The 19,581-nt window shown below is 40.6% G+C and overlaps 1 protein-coding gene across 2 annotated transcripts in view; it reads left to right on the top strand.

Annotated features, from left to right (window-relative positions):
* OSBPL1A (oxysterol binding protein like 1A) overlaps window positions 1-19,581 on the top strand; it is a 78,047-nt gene that overhangs the window by 22,951 nt on the left and 35,515 nt on the right. The window contains exons 14-16 of one of the 2 annotated variants that reach the window (XM_059471443.1): window positions 246-368; window positions 2,125-2,206; window positions 4,809-4,915. In XM_059471443.1, the coding sequence (XP_059327426.1) occupies window positions 246-368; window positions 2,125-2,206; window positions 4,809-4,915 (312 nt within the window). Of the gene's footprint in view, window positions 1-245; window positions 369-2,124; window positions 2,207-4,808; window positions 4,916-7,212; window positions 7,417-19,581 lie in introns of those variants that run through there. The other variant, XM_059471444.1, reaches the window with a different exon arrangement.

Raw genomic sequence — 19,581 nt, 5'->3', positions numbered from 1 at the left:
CATGGGTTACATTTTTGCTTAAGGGTTAATAATAAGTTAAGTCTGTGGTACTCTGCCCACAGAGTATTTCATCTGCAATACATGTTGCATTTTCTAGCAAACCATATTTTACCTATTGAGATGTCTCATTTTACTAATGACTATCTTATTTATATAAAGAGAAAATTTTGTTGTTCTGCTTGCATGATACTTTGTTTTGGGGATGACCTTTGAAATGTTTATTAACTCTGTTTTTTCCTTTCCAGAGTTGGCTAGAAGCAATAGAGGACCACTCTGCATATAGCACTCACTACTGCACACAGGAACAGCTGAGCAGTGATGATGAAGATGATGCAGTATCTGTTACAGACCTACAGGACACTCTAAAAGTATGTACTGAATACTTACCTGGCTCATGCATCTGGCAGTTGCAGATTAGCCTTGTTTTGTGTTAAAATACTTCAATATACCTTTGACTAAAAGTGATGATTCCACATATGGATGCATAAATGCTACTTGTGTTTGCACTGCTTGCTGTCATGTATTCCTGCTCAGGCTATGTGGCTAAGATGACATGTTTATCATAGCTACAGGGCTGTGATTTCACTTTTGCCAGCACTACTGTAAGATAGAAAGCTGCTTGAGTGTTTCAGCCAGGAGAGGGAGCCTTGTGTACTCTACTTGATATCCTCCAGTCCTGGTGTCACCAAAGCTAACCCACATCGAGTTCTGCCTCTACAGAACAGGCAATGAAGTGTTTTAGAAACGATCTTTTATCACCCCAGATCACATCAGATGCATTGAATAGTGACTGCTCATATCTGCAATGGGATTAAGTAGTCTTTGGTAATTCTAGCATTCAGCCTGTGATTCTTTTTGCTATACATGTACTGCTAAAACATTCTATTTTAATGGAAAGTTGATGCTGCAGTGCAAAAATCTTCATGTGGCTAAACTCCAAGCAGCTTGTACCATTCCTTTTGGTACAAGAACATGAAGTAGCTCATGGCACAGCAGAGGTGGGAGGATCACTGGCACTGGCAGTCCCCAGCAGGCTACAGAAGTTGGTATTATTTAATAGATAACAGTGCACTTGAAGCCCAGAAGACCAACTGCATCCTGGGCCACATCAAAAGCAGAGCTGCCAGTAGGGCAAGGGAGGCAATTCTGCCCCCCTCTTCTGCCTTCATGAGATCCCCACCTGGAGTGCTACATCCAGCTCTGGGTCCTCAGCACAAGAAAGATGTGAACATGTTAGAGCAGGTCCAGAGGAGGGACACAAAGGTGACCACCAGGAATGAATAGACACCTCTCCTTTGAAGACAGACTTAGAGAGCTGGAGGAGCAAAGGCTTCAGAGAGACCTCACTGTGGCCTTAAGGGTGGCTTGTGAAAAACAGGGGGAGTGACTTTTTACACAGGCCAACTGTGTAGTAGTGATTACACACTAGATGTAGTTGTGATAGGATAAGTGGGAAGAGGAGAGATTTTGTTTAGATATTAGGGAGAAATTCTGTACTGTGAGGATGGTGAGGTGCTAGAACAGCTTCCCCAGAGAATCTGTGGATGCCCCTTCCCTGGAAGTGGTCAAGGTGGGATGGGGCTCTGAGCAGCCTGGGCTAGTGGAAGGTGTGGATGGCCAGGGGCTGGAACTAGATGATCTTTAAGGTCCTTTCCAACCCAAGCCATTCTATGGTTTTATTATAACTGTCTCCAGGTTTGAATGCGGGCTTGAAATATGGTCTTGGGGCTAGTTTCTGCATGCCACTATACTTGCCATTTATCAGTTAACCTATGCATGTGCTTATTTTGTCCTTAAGTTTCTCAAAGAGCAAGTACTTGCTCTTCCCAGATTTTTAAACTGCTCAGTAAAGAATGAGGTGAATAGCAAAAGTGGCACATAGAACAATTTTGACTGGGGTTGATTTGCTACATTAAATTAAATAAAATCTAGTCAGTGATAAGATGTTCATAAATACTCTGTTTGCTTTTGTGTCTTTGAAGGTAGTTTAAGTAATTTGCTTCAGTTTTAATATATCAGTCTCTTGGCTGTCCAAATTTTAAAATTTCACTATAATAAAGAAAGTAAACATACACTTTCCTTAGAACAAGGTACTTCTGAAGTAGCTATCCTTATTTTTTTCAGAAAGCACAAGCATGCCAACAAAGACTCAGTAAAGAGGTTTCAGACTTCCTTGCAATGGTTAAATCTTTGGATGCTACAAAAGGTAAAGCTGATTAATTTAAAATGTAGTTTGTTACCAAGCAACTAATTTTCTCTTTTTAACAGGATGCTTTTATTTCCCCAAAATCAAATTTTCAGGAGCTTGAAAATGGAGGACAATTTTCCCCATGAAAAAAGATTCAAATAAAGTAGCATTACAGTAATTGCTAACAATTAAGATTTCAGATTTGGAGAAACAACTAAGAAGTATGCTGATTGAAAGAAATTTTATTAGCAGCTGTAAATGCAGTGGAACTGCCTCTAGCTATAGTCCTTATTGAATAGTATCATAAAAATATAACATGGGTCTGCTTTAAGGTTTTTTTAAAACCAAATCTGTGGTTGGTAGCTTGTTGTAGTGCATAAGTGTCTCTTCACAGGTACAAAGAGCAGTGAAATCACAAAACTATACAGAGAACTGGAGGCATGATATAATGGGATATATACCACAGATTTTGCTATGACTTTTATGCCAGATTTGAACTTCTCAGGTTTCATTTCAAGTTATAATTCTTAACACGTTCTTAAATTTTTGCAGAATAACTGCTAAAATATATCATGGGCATCAAGATGCTAGAGATTTGTACTTGTTTTATTAAATACCTTAAACATGTAGAGAAGTTGTTCATGTATTAAACACACAAAGGAGTTCTGTAAGAATTGTTGGTCCTTTGGACCTGAGTCCTAGTTATATATTGTGGCTAAAATTTTGTAGCTCAGATTAGAGAACAAGTTCTTTGTCTATACAGATCCCTAGTCTGTAGTAGAATACCAGTTTTGAGAATTAAAAAGTTATTCCATCCCTGTGCCTTTACAAAAGAAGGCTAAAAATACAGCTTTTTCTCCACATGCCAATGGGGTAAGTTACTCTGTGATGTTACACTGTCTTTTTCATAAACTGAATTTTTACCATATTTTTATTTCACAAGGCAAAGGGACATTTCATAATGTATATGACTTATTGTGTAGCTTTTGTAATCACTGTTACAGTAAAACAGATTTTTTCACAAAAACCCCCAGTTTGAAAATTATAAGGTGGATAAATTTCCTTTGGTAGCTATAGAGGCAGTTTCCCTGACTGTAGAACAAGTGAGGTTCTTTTTTAAAGAAGAAAAACATTTTTTTAAAGGAAATACACAACTTAAACAACCAATACCCATAGTAAAGCAAAAGCAGATTCCATTCCTAGAAACTACTAGTCTTGGCCAATAGCAATAATAAGTTCCTATTTTCCTTCCAAGGGATGTTTGTAACTTGCTAGGTCAGTGAACTGTTTCTGGAATCATGTGCACCTTCTGTAGGTTGCAGCAGAGAGAACTGCTCTAGTTCTCCCATTGTTGTGGTATTTTTAAAGTATTTGAATCCTCTGGCTCCAGAAGAATGCAAATTTCTGAGTTAGAAACCCTTCTGTGTGGTGTTTTCCCTAAAATCGTTTGAGTAATATAAAAATGGCTATGTTGGCACCTGGTATTTAAAATTCTCTCCTTGTTTCAACATGCTGTTCTGAGTCCAGGGACTTGGCATGCCATTCTGAATCTTTGAGACTTATGCATCTTGTATATTTCAAATAAAGATGTCCCCTGCACTTAGTGTGCTGCCCTCCTTCTAGAGGCACTAGCTGTTCTTAGCAGCTGCTGGAAGAGTCAGTTTGAGTCAGTGGTGAGCTCTGGTTCAGAGACCACAATTAGTGTGTGGAAATGTACTGTATCTTGTCCTGCATAAGCAGTATAAGTTAAAAATTGAGCTCAGGTACTGTCACTGATGGACCTCTTAATGTTACTGGTGTGACATCAGTTCGAAGCACCTGGGTTACTAAATGTTGTCAACTGATCCTGGAGTCTGCAGGCACTAAATGTTGCAATTATTTTAATTGCAACAACTATGCTTCCTGAGAAAATTACTTACTTGATTTTCAAGGAATTGCTGCGCATCAGAAAACTTCACAGATTGACTCCAATCATTTCTACCAGCTGATTGAGTTATGATTTCCTGCTGGTTCTAGACATGCAGTTCCTTCTTTAAATGGTCACAGAAGTGAGGATGTGACATGACAAGCTGTGCTACTTACACATGAGTCCATGAAAATAAGGTCTTCCCCTTCCCCCACACTTGTTCAGTGTGCTTGTAGTTACAATTCAATGTATTTTTCTCAAACCTAAATTTTCAGCTGCACTGAGCACTGTGGTAAGCTCTTTCTCTTCTATGTAATACATGGCAGAAGGCAAAAAATAATCTAAATTTTACACTTCTATTTATAGTAAACCAGTGCAGAATCCTTTTTATTTAAATTCTGTCAGCTGAAGCTTTAAAGTCTAGTAAGTGGTTAAAAGGAGATTGTTGCTAGTTCCTTTCCCAGTGTCCTGCTGCCATGGCTTACTGCCTCTGCTTTCTAAACCATGCTGAAAGAGAAACTCAATCTATTCATGTGCCTCTTATACCAGTACTAGGGAAAGGATGCAAAAAAACCCTCCCACAGATCTTGCAATGCACCAGCCTTCCTGTAACATGTGAATGTTATGTCTGTATTACTTAGAGGAATAAATAATTTAAAGAATCCTGACATTTACAGTGTCCTTCTAACATTACTAATATTTTTGTGCTTTCAGGAATATCTTCTCCCCTCCTGCAGAAAGTTGATGTGGTCTCTGAAGTATCCCAGGAAACATGTGAGGCTCTGGCTGAGTGCCTTAACCTGTTCACAAAGCAAGAAGGGGTATGTATTGTGCTGCTTGGGTCTATAAAGGGTTTAAAAACTTAGCATATTTGTCTAGTTCCCTGTTTACCTGTTACAAAAATAAATACACAAACCCATACCACTCCATGTTGTTGATAAGCTGTCCTTTTGCATACTGAATGGGACAAAAATTTATTCTTATAGAGAAAGACTAGGTATATGCCTTTGCAAAAGGATGTCTTAGTATTTGGGTGTTCAGAAAAGAGACATTTTGGTTACAAGCTATTGCTTGCAATGTTCAGACTGAATGTTTGAATTCAATAAAGCTGTTGCTTTGCTGATGTGAAGGTCAAAATACTGAGAAAATTAGGTTTTGGATTTTTTTTTTTCGTTTTTACTAGCTAACTGAAGTGTTGAACAATATTGCTTCTGAATTTGTTTTTCAGACCATGTGCTTAGTGGGTGTGCAAATGCTATTTGTTGAACTTCTGGCTTTCCCAGTAACAAATGTCTTCTATAGTGTTAAACATCATGCAAACACTTCAATTTGGGAATATATGTCAAATTCACTAGTTCCTAGAGCAGGAGAGCTGATATTTTTCTTCCTTCTTGACGATACCCTTGTACCATGGAATAAGCTTGTCTTCCTGTTCTGTGGTAACTATAATCCCTGGGTTAGGCTCTTACTCTACTGTCCTCTGTAAGCTGTGTTTCAGAATGAGGTTTGTGTTGATGCTGCTTGTCTTCCAGTTATTTAACAGTGAGCTACAAACACTGGCTCCATTGTCTAGGTTTGGTTTTTTTTCATTCCTTTCCAAGTCCTTTGTTTCCAGTCACGAGTCTTTTAGACTTACTTAAGTTCTAGCAGAGTGAAACAACCATTGCTTTTTTTTTTCACATGGAGTTTTTTCCTTCAGAAAGTCTGATATTAAAGTTGCCAGCTTCATTTGCGGATGAGGGGGAAATTGTTACAACAGTGGGTGTATAGTGTTAGTTAGTATTCCTTAATTGTGTTGGCATCTTGCTTCAAGCCAGACTAAAATAGCTTTCCAGAGTGGTGTATGGCAAAGCATATGGTGAAATTGTAATGTCACCTTAGTTGAACTTGAATAGTCTCTGTAGGTGTAATAGAGGCCTTATTTTAATCTGGAAGCACATGGATTTGGGCACAGAGGGATAGGCTGAGGTGTGAACTTGTTTTTCCACCATAGCTAGTGAAATCAGTCGGTCATGACAGGGAGATGATGTGATCCTGGAGAATTTTTTTTTCTTGGTAGTTTTAAACTTCAAACTACTAAGTTCAGAAATACAGTGCAGGCTTTTTAAAATGCCATAATCTCTTCCTAAGACTTGCAGCTTTCCAAGAAGCTACATTCATTGATCATTACTGTTCTTAAACCCACAGCATTTGGCTTTGTTGTCCTTTATAAGTCAGGGCCCTGATTTTTTGCTGCTCAGGGTTGATTTCAGGACTGTAGTTTTGTTGGCATTTTAAAAGCAATATATATACAACCTTGCAATCGTATTGTCCATGTCCCATGAAATCCAGTTATCTCTAGAATTAATGTTTTCTCAAGCCTGGTGCCTTTCTATCTTTCATCTTTAAGGAGAATTCTTTTTCGCTCTAATTTAAATTGTCAGCATACCAGAAGCTACTGCTTGACTTATGAGGGGAGGCTCCTCACTTCAGTAAGCATAACCACAGTGAACGCACTTTTTGCTCTCTAGAGGAAACTTTATTTAGTGTTACTTATCACTGTGCTTTGCCAATTGTAGCATAATCGCGCAGTCTGCAGATGAAACTGCTAACGCAGCACTAAACCAGCCAGCTTCAGCCGTCCTCCACTTGCGCTAGAAATGGTGCATGAATCTCCGATCGCTCCGTCTGCCCGCCGCTTCTCCTTGCCCGCGGTGCCGCCGTGCGGGGCTCGGCGGCGAGGGGCGCGGCGCGGTGCGGGCTCCGGGCGGCCGCGGGAAGGCGTGACCTCCCCGCTCCGCACGGCGGGAGCGGCTGTGACGCCGCAGAGCCGGAGGCGGAGGGAGCTTCCAAAAATAACCCACTGCGGCGGGACTCCGTGCTGCGGGGCGGCCCCGCACGGCTCGGGAGCCCGCACAGCCCGCGGGCCGCCCCGGGAGCCGCGGCGGTGAGCGCCGGGCAGCGCCCGAGCCCGGCGGCGGGGCGGGGGCGCGGCAGGGGCGGGCGCGCTCGCTCCATCAGGCCATTTTTAGCCGGGCTGGGAGCCGGCGTGGCCGCCCCGCCGTTCGGGGCTGGTTTCCTGCTCCTCCTGCGCCGCCGCCCCGCGCCCGGCGGAGCCCGGCGGGAGCGGCGTTGAGCGGAGCCGCGCCCCGGCTGCGCGGGGCGGCCGCCACTTCCCCGCCCCGCCCCGCCCTGCGCCGCGCCGGGGCGGCCGCGGAGCCCGCGGCGTGTGGTGCAAGGTGAAGGGGCCGCTCGCGGCGTGTGCCCGCCCGGCGGGTGCTGCTGCTGCTGCTACGGCCGGGGCGGCTTCCCTCGGAACGGCGCTGCCCAGAATCGTCCCGCGGTATGTAGCGTTCGTGATGGGCTGGGGGCTGCTCTCAGTGGCTCTGCTTCCTTCTTGACATTGGGATGAACCCGTCAGTGTCAAACAGATGCGAGCACAGATACTTTTTGCCAAATAGTTAAAACATGCGAGGGGAAAAGGGAATGTAACTTGGTTGCTTTAATCTGAGTACATACTGGGGCGTTGGTGTCAGAGGCAGCCTGCCCAACTTGAAACGTTTTCTGCAGTGACTTTGGCACAAGGTTAGTGAGTAGTGTTTCAAAGCAGGATTTGCCTTGGACTATTTCTAGCAAATATCAGAACCTACATTCCTAAAGCAGTTTGATTCTAGTAGTTTTTGCAACCTGAGTTATTTTATGTAGTTGTAGGAGAAGTTGAACATAAGGTTCTTTTCACGGTATTCTCTCTGCTAGATTTTCTGAATGAGTTTAAAATTAATCTCTAGTACTTGAACTACCTGTACTGAAGCAGTGTGAAATTGATAGAAAAAAATTATTTATTTAAAGAAATTGGCTTTTCCTTTTTTTGCCTTACTTCTTCACTAACCAGTGCTTAGGTAAAGTGTGTAGATGAGTATCTTGACTCTTTAAGTTTCGCTTTTGCCATCAAGGGTTATATGTAACAGTAAATTAAGAGCTCGTACAGCATGACTGTAGAACGTGTAGCAGTTGTAAGCTGGTTTCATTTGTAGTCTGTTTGTGGCTTTGATCTTCAGCCTTTGCAGTTGTCATTCTTTCCAGTTTGTTTTTGTCTTAAAAAGGGGACTTGTTTACAAGCTGGTGAAAAGCCTTAGCTGATGAGATAAGGAATACAGGAAAGGTTTCTTCACTTTTTCATTAAATGAGTTGTATATTTCAGCTATAAAGAATTTGTCATAACAAATTAAGCTTGTCACTTTCACAAAAACTTTTTAATGTCAATATACTGTGGGTCATAGTCCTTGAACTTAGTTATCTTTACCATGGCGTAATGTGCTATCTCTTGTATGTACATCCTGTAAATAAAAAATGTGCACACAGTTCAACTGGCAAATACCAGTCTCTGGAAATTCAGTGCACTGCCTTAGTTTATTTCAGATTTCTTGGAATCATAATTGAATGTTAGATGTGTCTGTGTGCGTTCTTGTGAGTGAATGCTTGCATGCTCTTTGGCATATAAATAGTTGTCTTTAATATATTTCTGATTTGTCTTCTGGGAGACAGGTATGAGCATGGCTGTTATCACTTAAACCTCCTTCCTACCTTACTGTATTGTGAATGAAGAAGGTGCCTGTAGGCTATGTCCAGATAACTCCTTAATGAGGAATTTTATTATCTGTTTCTTTGTGGGGGTGCAGATGAGGAGAGCAGTGATGAGAATCTGCAGTCAAGGGAGAACTGCTGATAAAGGCACCCTGTGCAAATCTGCTAGAGAAGTCCTGGCATCCATCAGCAGTCCTTTTCTTCCATCTGGCAATATCATCAGCTACATTAACTTCTATAAGGTCTTGGGAGCCTCTGGTGTGTGTGGAAGGGAGAGATAAAGAGGGGTGAGGGACTGAAATAAAATCAGAGAAGCTAAGAAAAAAGTTAGTGATAAGATTTCTGAGTTAGGTCTAGTAAGGGGATCGTGTATTGGTTGGCTTCTGAACTAGACCTAGAACTATAGAATCCATACTCCCTCAGCTGATAAAACCAGTGCCTTTGTTTTTCTGATCTTTTCTCTTTTGTGTTTTGAAACAAGTAGCTAGCCCTATTTTTTAATTTTTATTCCTTTCAATCACTGGAGCACAGAGGAACTAATGTTGTCCATTCTGTTCAGCTCTTGCTGAAGGTAGCGGAGATCGAGGGAAAACCCCAGTGTGTCAAGGCCTGTAGGCAATGCCCTGAACAACTGGACTGCTGTTCAGGTTGTGTGCTTCTGGGAAGGAGAACAGTTTTCAGAAAGTTGATGGTTGGACTGAACACAGCAAGAGCTGCTTGTTTTTGAGAGAATCAAGGTGTACCTACATCAAGAAAACCTTTCTTGGCTCTTGGTCAGTAACTGACTTGATCCCGTTTCTTCCCTTCTCCTCCAAATGAGTGGAAGTGTACTAGGAACACCTAGTGCAGCTTGAATCTTGTTTGAAGGTTACAAGTTCAATGGAAGCTTCTCTATGCTCAGATGGGCTCCCTAGTAAAGAATGGTATTTTTCCCATATGCAAGGAGCCGAGGATGTAAAATATTGGGGAATGCTGTATAGGCAGTGTGTATAAGAGAACAAAGCTACTGACAGGAAAGTCATTTGGTTTTTTCCCCTGCTAGAATGTTGACAGTTGTACTCATGCCTTGATGATTTGTGCTATACTAATTTTTGGGTTCTCTATATGCACATTTTTCATCTGGGCTAAAGCTCTATAGTGAAGATATTAAAGTTGGAGTAACCTGATAGTGAGATGTTTGTGGATGGCATAGTGTTCTTCCTCTGAAAGCATTATTACCAGTGTACTGCAGCCTTGCAGGTATAAAGCCAACTATAGATCTGTGAAGACAATGTCCTTACTAGTAGAGGCAGGAGTTTAGCAAGTCCAAAGTATCTCAGAGGTGAGGGAGTTAAAGACCATAACTTCTTTTTTCTGAGATTTCCCTAGAGCAGCCAAGATTCAATAGGTCACCAGAGTGGGAAGTGAAGCTAAGCAGAAGCTTTTTAAAATAAGAAATATTGAGTCTCCATTCAGGGGAAAGATAAGTAAATATTACTGCTGTTCTTTTATGAAAGGATATTATGTGTGTTGACAGAGTGCTTTTTTTGAAGCATTTGATAGGTTTTGAAGCAATTGGTAAGATCCTTGGGCAAGTGCTGGAAAGGCTTCTGGGTGAAAGATGGTTCTGGCTCACAAAAGGATGCTCTGATGTTACTATAGGGTAAAAGGCAAGTGCTTCTGGGCTTTCTAATACTGCAGGGTCTCAACTTTGGAGAATTTTTTGGTGGGTTTGGGTTTTTTTTTTGTTTTCTTATTTGTTTGTTTTCTTCAAGATTGCTGATACAACATATCACCACCTGCAAGGAAGGAGGTTACTTTGAAGTGTACAAAGTGACATACTGACTTGTAGCGACACAGAGACTCTTACTGACCTGTAGCTCAAAGAGCCTGCATGGAAGCTGGTCAGACAGCTTGTCTGAAGGCATTCCCTGCTGCTCACTTTGTAGCCCAGCTGGAAGCCCACTGCTAAGCTGCTCTTGCACTTTTCACAGTGGGTTAATGCTTGGCCCATAGATGTGTTTTTTGTTGGCGGTTGTTGTTAAGCAGCCTTGTGTATACTAACTTGGAATCCATTTATGGGCCTCTGGGGAAACACAGTGTAAAAACATACTGGTTTGAAATGAGACTCCTCCTTAATGTGCTTCTGCAGCTCCTGCTCTGAGGTTTACTTCTAAGGTCTTGTGTACCACTTGTTTGAGTACTTAATTTTTAATGCTGAGAAAACAGTCTTAGCTGAGGCTGCAGGGGGAAAAAACTGAGCAGCAATCAAGTGTAATGGAATAGTTCTTGATAGAGTAAGCTTCTCAAATATGAATTAGGAATTCTGTTTTCTATGAATGTATTTGTGAAATTATGCCCTTGTCTCCCAGCTAATGGAGACAAACAGAAAAAGAAATGTATAAGATGGATATTTTCTCTAAGTATTTTCACTACTTAATGCTATGAGAATATTGTTTGTTTTTTTCTCCTGCTTAGAGAACAAATTGGAGTGAGAAGGGTACACACTTCTGTTCTTCTGATGTCATTGTGATGTATCATGGCATGTAAAACTGATCAGCTTGTTTTCCATGTTCTGGTTTAATTTGTACCTGATGTGTTTTGGAAGAATGGTTGAAGAGCAGAGTTCTAAAACTTTTTTGCTCCAAGCCAACCAGTGTATTATCAGTTAAGGACTGGTAACAGTTCAGGAAAAAAAATTAGGCCCTGAAAAAACCCAGGAGGCTGAATCTCTATGCATATCACCATATCTGTTAACTTTGTTTGCTGAGATTTTGCTTGGCAAGTGTGTTAGTTAATTGACTGCAGTCACAATCTGGCTAAGTGGTCTGGTTTTGTGTCTCAGCTGCATAAAACATCAGAACACAAACTGGATAACTGTGGTCAAACACATATACTAATTATCTGAAGATGTATCTTTCTTCTTGACCTCTCTTTCTTGAAACTTGATTTATGAAAAATTAATATATAAGGAAATAAGGCTTCTTGTTCTATGTAAGTCTGATAAAAGCTATTTTATGAGAGTAATAATTAAAAATAATAATTTCTACACATATGAAAAACAAATTTCATGTAGTCTATCCAGTATTGGGTATTGACACATGCTTTTGGGGGAGACAGAACATTTAACTCTTTATTATGCAGGTATTTTGTGTGAAGCTGTTTTAAAAGCAGCGTTTCTGAGCAGCATAAGTAACTTAAGGCTTTGTGCCACTTAACACTTGTTCCATCATCTTAAGTTTGTCATGTAGTGAGATTTAAGTATATTTTAGTTTTATTGGTTTCCTTAAACATCAGCGATGCCAGATCTCTTGCCTTATGGGCTAATAAGCTGTCCATGTGTAGCCTTTCCTTGAGTAAAGGAGATTGACTGAATCTAAACTTACTTTTCTGATGTTCTTTCTCATTTTTTCAGTTGGCTTATTTTAGTCACTTTGGTTCCATGAAATACAGGGGTCTTCCAGCTATGAAGTAAAAATAAAAAAAAGGGATGATTTCCATTTAGACAGTACTAGTGTTTATGGGGAGGGTGTATTGTCCATTGTGTTTTTGTTTATAACCTAAACTTCACCAGGTCACAGTCATGGTATTTTAACCAGAACTGCTTTTTGGACTTTTTTTTATTCTGACTTATTAGAGCTGATACCATTTTTATAATCAGGGTAAGCAATGGTGGAGTTTGACCTCTTGTCTGTTTTTTTTGTGTCCAAATGTGTACTTGTTGGCCTCCCTCTCCTCACCCCCCTAGAAAGGCAGTGACTTTAAAAGCTTTATTTGTTTTAATATTAGTATTCAGAAGTGTGTTATCTCTGCTTGCTCTGCTGTCCACTGATGAAATGCCTTAGTGTAATGCTAGCTGCTGAGTCACTGGCAATATCACTAGAATTGGTAAATGGACTGTGTTTAGAAAGCATTTACACCCTGAAAATAAATCACTGGTGTTGAAGTTTTCCTTGAAGGTACATGCCATGCCTGTTCATAAAGGAATGCTAGTAAACTCCTTCTCTACATTGCTTGTATTGTTCTTAATGTCACTCTCCTTGAAATGCAGCAATAATACACTTTAATAATAAATGCTTTCAGTGTTATGTATAAATGGGAAATACAGGCCTATGCTCTCCAGGTTGGTTGATTAGCACACACAAAACAATTTATGCTCCATTTATAGTGAACCGAATGTTACTGCAAATAAATGGTAAGGTAGAGCTCCTCTTACAAACAGAGTGTATCCATTTGTTGTGAACATCCTGATGAGGCCTGTATAAAGATGATGCCTGGCTTTCTAAGCACAGCCCTCATCTGAACATCTTGTCTTTGGGAGTGACACCTGTGATGTGCTTACCTTGCTTGCATAGCTTCATGTTGAGCCATTTGTAAGGTGAATGGACTCCGTGTTTTTTAATAGGAATGTTTTCCCTTCTCTCGTGCTTGTCAGGGCTACATTATCAATGTTAAAATGTGAACATCAATGCAATAACTCTTGGATCCATAGGTCCAAGTGCTAGTAGACTTAGAGAATGGCTTTAGAGCGTGCCTATTTGAAAGGGTCTGCAGTGTACCTTCATAATGTAGGGGTACTTTAGTAGACCGCAAACTTTTTCATCTGCTTCAAGGAGTTTTATGTTGCCAAAGCTACACAGCTTCCACAACAAAATCTTGTTCAAGTATGTTTGACCTTTAAATAGGAATACAGCTTCTTGTTAGTCTTGAAATATAATAGTGGTGCTATTGCACATCCCTCTTTTTTGAGTCAAAAACTATGGTGAGAGAAAGGGTAGAGAGAACAAAACTACTCTAACCTTGTCTGGAAATATTCAGTGTAAATGGTCAGAGTATCAGCCTCCAGGTCTTGTGCAGAGCTGCAGCAGCAGAAAAGCATCTGCAGGAACTTGGTGGTTTTCCCCTGATAGACATAAACTAATGAGATACCCATAAACAAGGCTTTGATCATTGTGGTGAGGACAAATCTTGAGTTGTCAAGATAGTAGTATACCTCCTCTAGGTAATGTGGTAATCCATGTTTGTCAGTAGTTTATACCTTTCTGTAAATCCCAATATTATTAATTGTGGATGTGTCCTGTGCTATGCATCCAAATTGGATTGTGTGTTTTTCCAGTGAAACACCTTGCTGCAAGGTCAGACAAATCAAATTGAGGTTAAAATGAGCTGGCTGTTTCAGACAGCTGGAAACCTTAGACAGCAGGCATCTGTGCCTATGGATAGCAGAAATCTAGTTTTGTCTGACCTGAATCTCCTCCACCTCTGAAGCAACATTTTAGACTAAGGCCTAAACCCTAATTTCACAGAAGAGCAAAATGGAAATGGTTGAGGTTGGACGGGACCTCTGGAGGTCCTCTGGTCCACCCCCCCTGCTCAATCAAGGCAACCTGGAGCTGGTTGCTCAGGACCATGTCCAGATGGCTTTTGAGTATCTCCAAGAATAAAGGCTCTATAACCTCCATGGGCAGCCTGTGTCAGTGCTCTGTCACCATCACAGTGAAAAGAAGACATTTTGACAATCATAGAGGATTTCCTGCCTTTCAACTTGTGCTCATTTTTTTCTCTCCTGGCACTGGGCACTACTGAGAGGAGCCAGGCTTCAGCTGTTTTCTCATCTTCCCTTCTGTTATGTATATAGATGAGATTTGCCCTGAGCCCCCTCTTCTCTAGTTTGAACAATCCTTCAACATACAAATACTTAAGGGGCAGTCCAGTACAGTAGTGTTAGAAAATTTCAAGGAACCATGTGTCCAAGATGAGCTGATAATATGTGGTCAGTGCTTTTCTAGTATTGTCTTTGTTTACACATGCAATTTAATGAATCTAAAAAATGATATGTCATTCTAGACTGTCAGATTCTGTTTCAGTTTGTAGTGGGGAGAATTTAGAAGTTTAATCTGGGGTCACTTCTTCCTCTGAACTATAGATGCTGCTGGATTCCATATAGGAGAGTAGTAAATAGAATACTTAACAGTAAATAACTTTGCTGCAATGTTCTTAAAAAATTTTTTTAAAAACTCAAACACAACGACAGTATAAAGTCTCTATCACATAAGGGCAAAAGTGTTTGAGATCATTCATAAGTAGAAAGGATCTGTTCCACTAATGAGAACATTTGGATTATCTAGTTCTGCACTGAATTTCTGTACTCCAGAGCATATTTATCTGTCTGCTCTAACTGCTGGACAAATGTCTGCATGACTGACTCTAATTTCAGGAAATGTCTTATTACCCTACCCAGGGCCTGGCTGAAGTCTGCTGGCTGTTGCCTGCTTAGGAGTAAGGACAAAAACAGTGTCTCAGAGAAAAATCATCCCTAAGAAGGGGCAATCTTCTTAATGCTCCAAGTCTTCTAAAATATGAAGTAGAAGTGGGATTTTTGCATCTGTATTGGTCTTTGAAGTCTGATTCTTTAATATTGGAAATGTGGGAAGAACGTGTTCTGGACTATAGCAGAAACAGCAAAGAATGCTTTCCAAGGTGGATTTTATTTGGAGACAAGAACTCCAGCATTGCATTGTAAAACTCACTGTTGATTTCTGGCCTATGTAACATTTTTTCACTTCAATTTGGTTGGTATCCAAAATGAAATAAAAACTGGCAAGTGAGACATCTTGAGTTTTTCAGAAATGCAGAACAACTGTACAGGCGTGCATGTTTGTTTTGGAATTTCTTCTTAAAAAACCCATCAGTTAGACTTAGTGAATGATGAATAATTAACAAGATTCCCAATGCAGAGCTTGTACAACAGACGGCCAGCTTCAGAAGTGTTAATTTTTTTTAATAGGAAGCTGTTTTCACTGAGTCAACAATTGAGTCCAGCAGCACTACTAAGCCAGTAAGAGCCAACAATAACATGGCAAGAACATGACATTTGCTTCAAAAGAGAAAACATTACATGCACTTGCCATAATCCAGTTGGGAAGAAGTGTGGGGGAGAGATTACAAAGGGGTTGATCAAAGTAATCAGTGGTGTATACGGAAGAATGCTTAAGGGAAGTAGTTAAATCAAAACTGCCTTAAGATCTATTTTCAAAACAGTCCTTAAGAATAAAAAGAAAATGTTTCCTGTATGCATTCTTAAGATCCCTTACATCTTAAAATCTGGTCTCTCTGTAGGACTATCAAACTTCAAAGATGTCCAGTCCCTCAAAAGGAGAAGACAAAAAATTGTCTCTACCAGATCTGAAAGCATGCAGCAGTGTGGTGTTCTGGTTCTGCTGGCATCAGTATGATAGATCAGCTTCAATGAGGCCTTTAGTTTGAGGAAAGTTACTTGTGGCATATGCCTCTGAGAAGACATACTCGCTTAAACTCACTGGGGCAGCGAAATATCCTTGGGGTGTTGTTTTTCTCTGGTAATCTCGTAGGTCTGCAACTCAAAGCGCGCTTCCCAAATGCGTGCATCGCTGCAGATGTCATTGACTCCCAGCTTGTTTTGGCATTAGTATTGGCAAGAGTGAATAGCAGCAATATTTAATTTCAGCATTACTCAGAATAGAAACAATACTTCACAGAAAATGACAAAAACAGAAGGCTTTTTCTTTGAAGTCCTGGTATTTGACTAATCAGTATTATAGTACTGGAACTCAAGTAGGGACAGAATGGGCTCTGGAGACTGGCAACGTCTGCAGCTTTCAAACCTAAGTGGACCTTACGACATTTATCAGATTACAGTTAAATTGTTAAAGTAAAATGGGAAAAACAAATACATTTGAGAGGAAGACTTGGAATTGCCATTGAGTCTCACTTTAGAAACAAGCCATAAAGAGCTTTTTTAGGTCTTGACTGTGCAGAAACACTTTGAAGAAAGCAGTTTCTCTGACAGAAAACTCAAATCCAAGATTTTTAGCCAAAACCAGCCTTCTAATCTGCAATCAGCAATTAGTCTCTGCAGTTTGCTCATGTGCTTTTAGACAGGTTCCTGGCTGGGAACTGTGACATCCTCCACTGGTTAAAATTGCAGTGCTTCAACAGCCTCTGAATAAACACACTTTGACATAGCCAAATGTGGAAACAGGAGAGGGGAAGGAAGGCAGCAAGGTCCGTGTTGAGGAGGAAGTGTTAGTGTCTTAGGACGGAAAGGTGGGAGGCAAACAGTCCTTGTCCCTAGCATGTGGCCAGTTCAGAAACTGTTGTTCCCAGCAGTTTTGAATGATGAATTTTTATATTAGACATGTACGCTGGGATAAGGCTGCTGCGTGCTCTCAGCATCTTCGGCTTTTCTCTTCAATATCTGATCTCTTACAGCCGAAATGTCTGCCTGAGTTGACATGATCTTGCCAAAGTAAGAGTTCCTTCTGTGTGGATAGCATGACTTTTGCTTCTACTGCTGCTTCTGCTGTATTTTTCTAAGTTTTATGATCATACCTGATCCTTTCCTTCATTAGCAGAATTTAATTTATATTATTAAATCAAATATAGGGAGATACTACAACTCTGTGCTCAGAAGAATGAAATGTAACAGTTCCAAATCAGCCCTGCTAAACTCGTCCTCTTGAACTTTGATGTGAATGTTTGTGGTTGACTAACAATGAACTCTTGTGTTCATCTGGGGAATGACTGAGGCAGTCGTATGACTTGTTCTACAAAGTCTTTGCTTTCCTCTATAGACTTCGGGTTGGGATGTAAGAGAACAGATTACCAGGACTTTAAATTGGTATGTATGGGGTTTGGCTGTGTGTATGTGGGTCTTTCAGCCTTTGTACAAAAAGAAACTGTATTGGTGATGTTTTCTGTATATGGGTCTGAAAGCAAGCCAGCTGTTGCCTCCAAGTGTTTTCTCTTTTGAATATGATGATCTCAGTGAGATGTGGTACTCCAATGCTGTAGAGTCAGCTGGCTGGACTTTGGAGATGAAGACTGATGCTGTCTTGTGATACAGTAAATAACCATTTGCCTATCACCAGTGAGCTCAGCTTACCTCCTCAGTTAAGTGATCACATCTTGTTTTGCTTTTCAGTAGTTGGAGTAGCAGTAGTTTAATTCACTTTCACTTTCTAACTATGCTGGGTTTAAATGTGATAGATCTCTGAAGCTGGGTAACTGACAGGCTTATGGCACAGAGAGGGGGAAAACCTGAGCAAGAAGTAATGGCTGAAGTAAATCATGACCTATTTTGGATCAGTCCTCTGTTCCCTGCGAAAAGTCAAGGCTGTGATGAAGTTTACAGGAGCTGGTTTACTCCAGCAAATGAATAGTTAGGATGCAAGACTTTAACATATGTTTACATAGCAGACATTTGTCACAAGTCCCTTGTGCTTGATGGTGCTGGGGAGTAGTGAGTCAGCAAGAGGTTCTTTGTAGAAGGGATTGTGTATAAACAGATCAGAACTCTGAAAGGTTTGTGTAAAATATTTACATGCTTTAGGAATCTGGGGATGTCTTCATGAAATTGATTGCATCTGTTTGGGAACATTCTGTTGTTGCTTTAATGTGTGCTGTCACACTTGCAGTTTTTTGATGTGCCATAGGAGTATTCGTAAGTCACTCATTCCTTTATCTAGTGCCTCAAACACCTGAGGCATACTTACAAAGCAGCATTCTGAAACTAGAACTGTTCCTGCTTTTTGGGGTGGAAGATTTAAGAGAAAAGCATGATTATACATATTCATATCATATACTGATGTGTGCTTAGTGGGAGTTAAGTCCCATGAGAAGAGGTAAAAATCAATCCTTTTCTAAAATTTGTTTTCTTTCTGGGAAGCATCTGGGAAGTATTGAAGCTCAATTATGGTTAAAACTATGAGAACTTTTGGAGTGAGTTCTCCTTGAGAACAACTGGTTTCATTTTTCACTTCAGTAGCAGCTTAAGCAGCAATTTGGTTCTATTCCAGGTAGCAGAAAGTCTTAACAGCACTTTTCTTAGAAGTCTATCCTGTAGAACTAGTGCTGCAGTAGCATGCTTTGAAGTTAGTTAGCAAAATATATAGAACTGTTCCATTTCTAAACAGATACACCTCGAGGAAAATACTCAGTCTTTATATTTCTACCTTTGTTCAAGACACAGAGGCAGGCCTGGCTCATTCTAGTGAGTTTTTTAGTTCTCATTCTACATTAATAGATTTACTCAGCACTAGTTCAAACTGGACATCACAAGGGACTGGCTTATGCAAGAAGGCACTAGCAATAGGGACTGTATTGTACTAACAGCAAAATTACAACTGTGCTTGTTAGAATAGACAAACTGTGTATATATCAAACTCTGCAGCGAGGTTGTGGTTTCCACTCTTTGCCTAACGTTTTTGGTAGGGGTTTTCGTTTGGTATGAAAATCACAGAAGGGACAGAGTTTCTCGTTTTGGATTCCCAGTGCTTTCTGTGACGAGTTTTCTGTAGTGCAGTGTGTTACAGTGCAGTGCTAAGTTCTGTCTTTCAGTATAGTATGTCCTGTTGGAGTAGCTGATCTTGGAAACTATCAGCTTCAGATGAATAGATGTAGTGTGAAACAAATGGCAGGTTTGATTTGCTTTGCTTTATTATTGCACATATAAAGCACTGGGAGATGTTCGCATAAAAATCCCACTTCTACTATAGCAGTGTTTTTCTGATTCCTTGGTCATGTGTTAATTTCCAGCCAGGTATTAATCTAGCCCCTACCTTCCAGCTGAAAGTTGCACCTCATTTCTGTGCTTTGTGGCAAATATCCCATCAGAAATGACATTTTGGGGGGATGGAATTTCTGTGGCAGTTGGACGAGGCCATTGATTTTGAAAAGCAAACCCTCCCTTCTGAGGCATCAGAGCGGTTGGTGAGGCCGTGTCACAGGCAGCTCTCCTGTGCTCAGCTTACTGCAGAGCAGGGTTGGTACGCAGTGTTCTGACATTCCAGCAGAGTCTGCCTTCAGATCCCCTCATGGTTTCTCTGTGAAAGAGGAGGTACTTTCTTTCAGCACAACTCTGAAGTCTGTGTGTTTTGGGCAGTCGCTCCTAGCACTGAGGTTGAGT

This window comes from Ammospiza nelsoni, chromosome 1, assembly GCF_027579445.1.
Source record: "Ammospiza nelsoni isolate bAmmNel1 chromosome 1, bAmmNel1.pri, whole genome shotgun sequence".
NCBI lineage: Eukaryota > Metazoa > Chordata > Aves > Passeriformes > Passerellidae > Ammospiza > Ammospiza nelsoni.
This window is presented reverse-complemented; position numbering and strand designations above follow the sequence as displayed.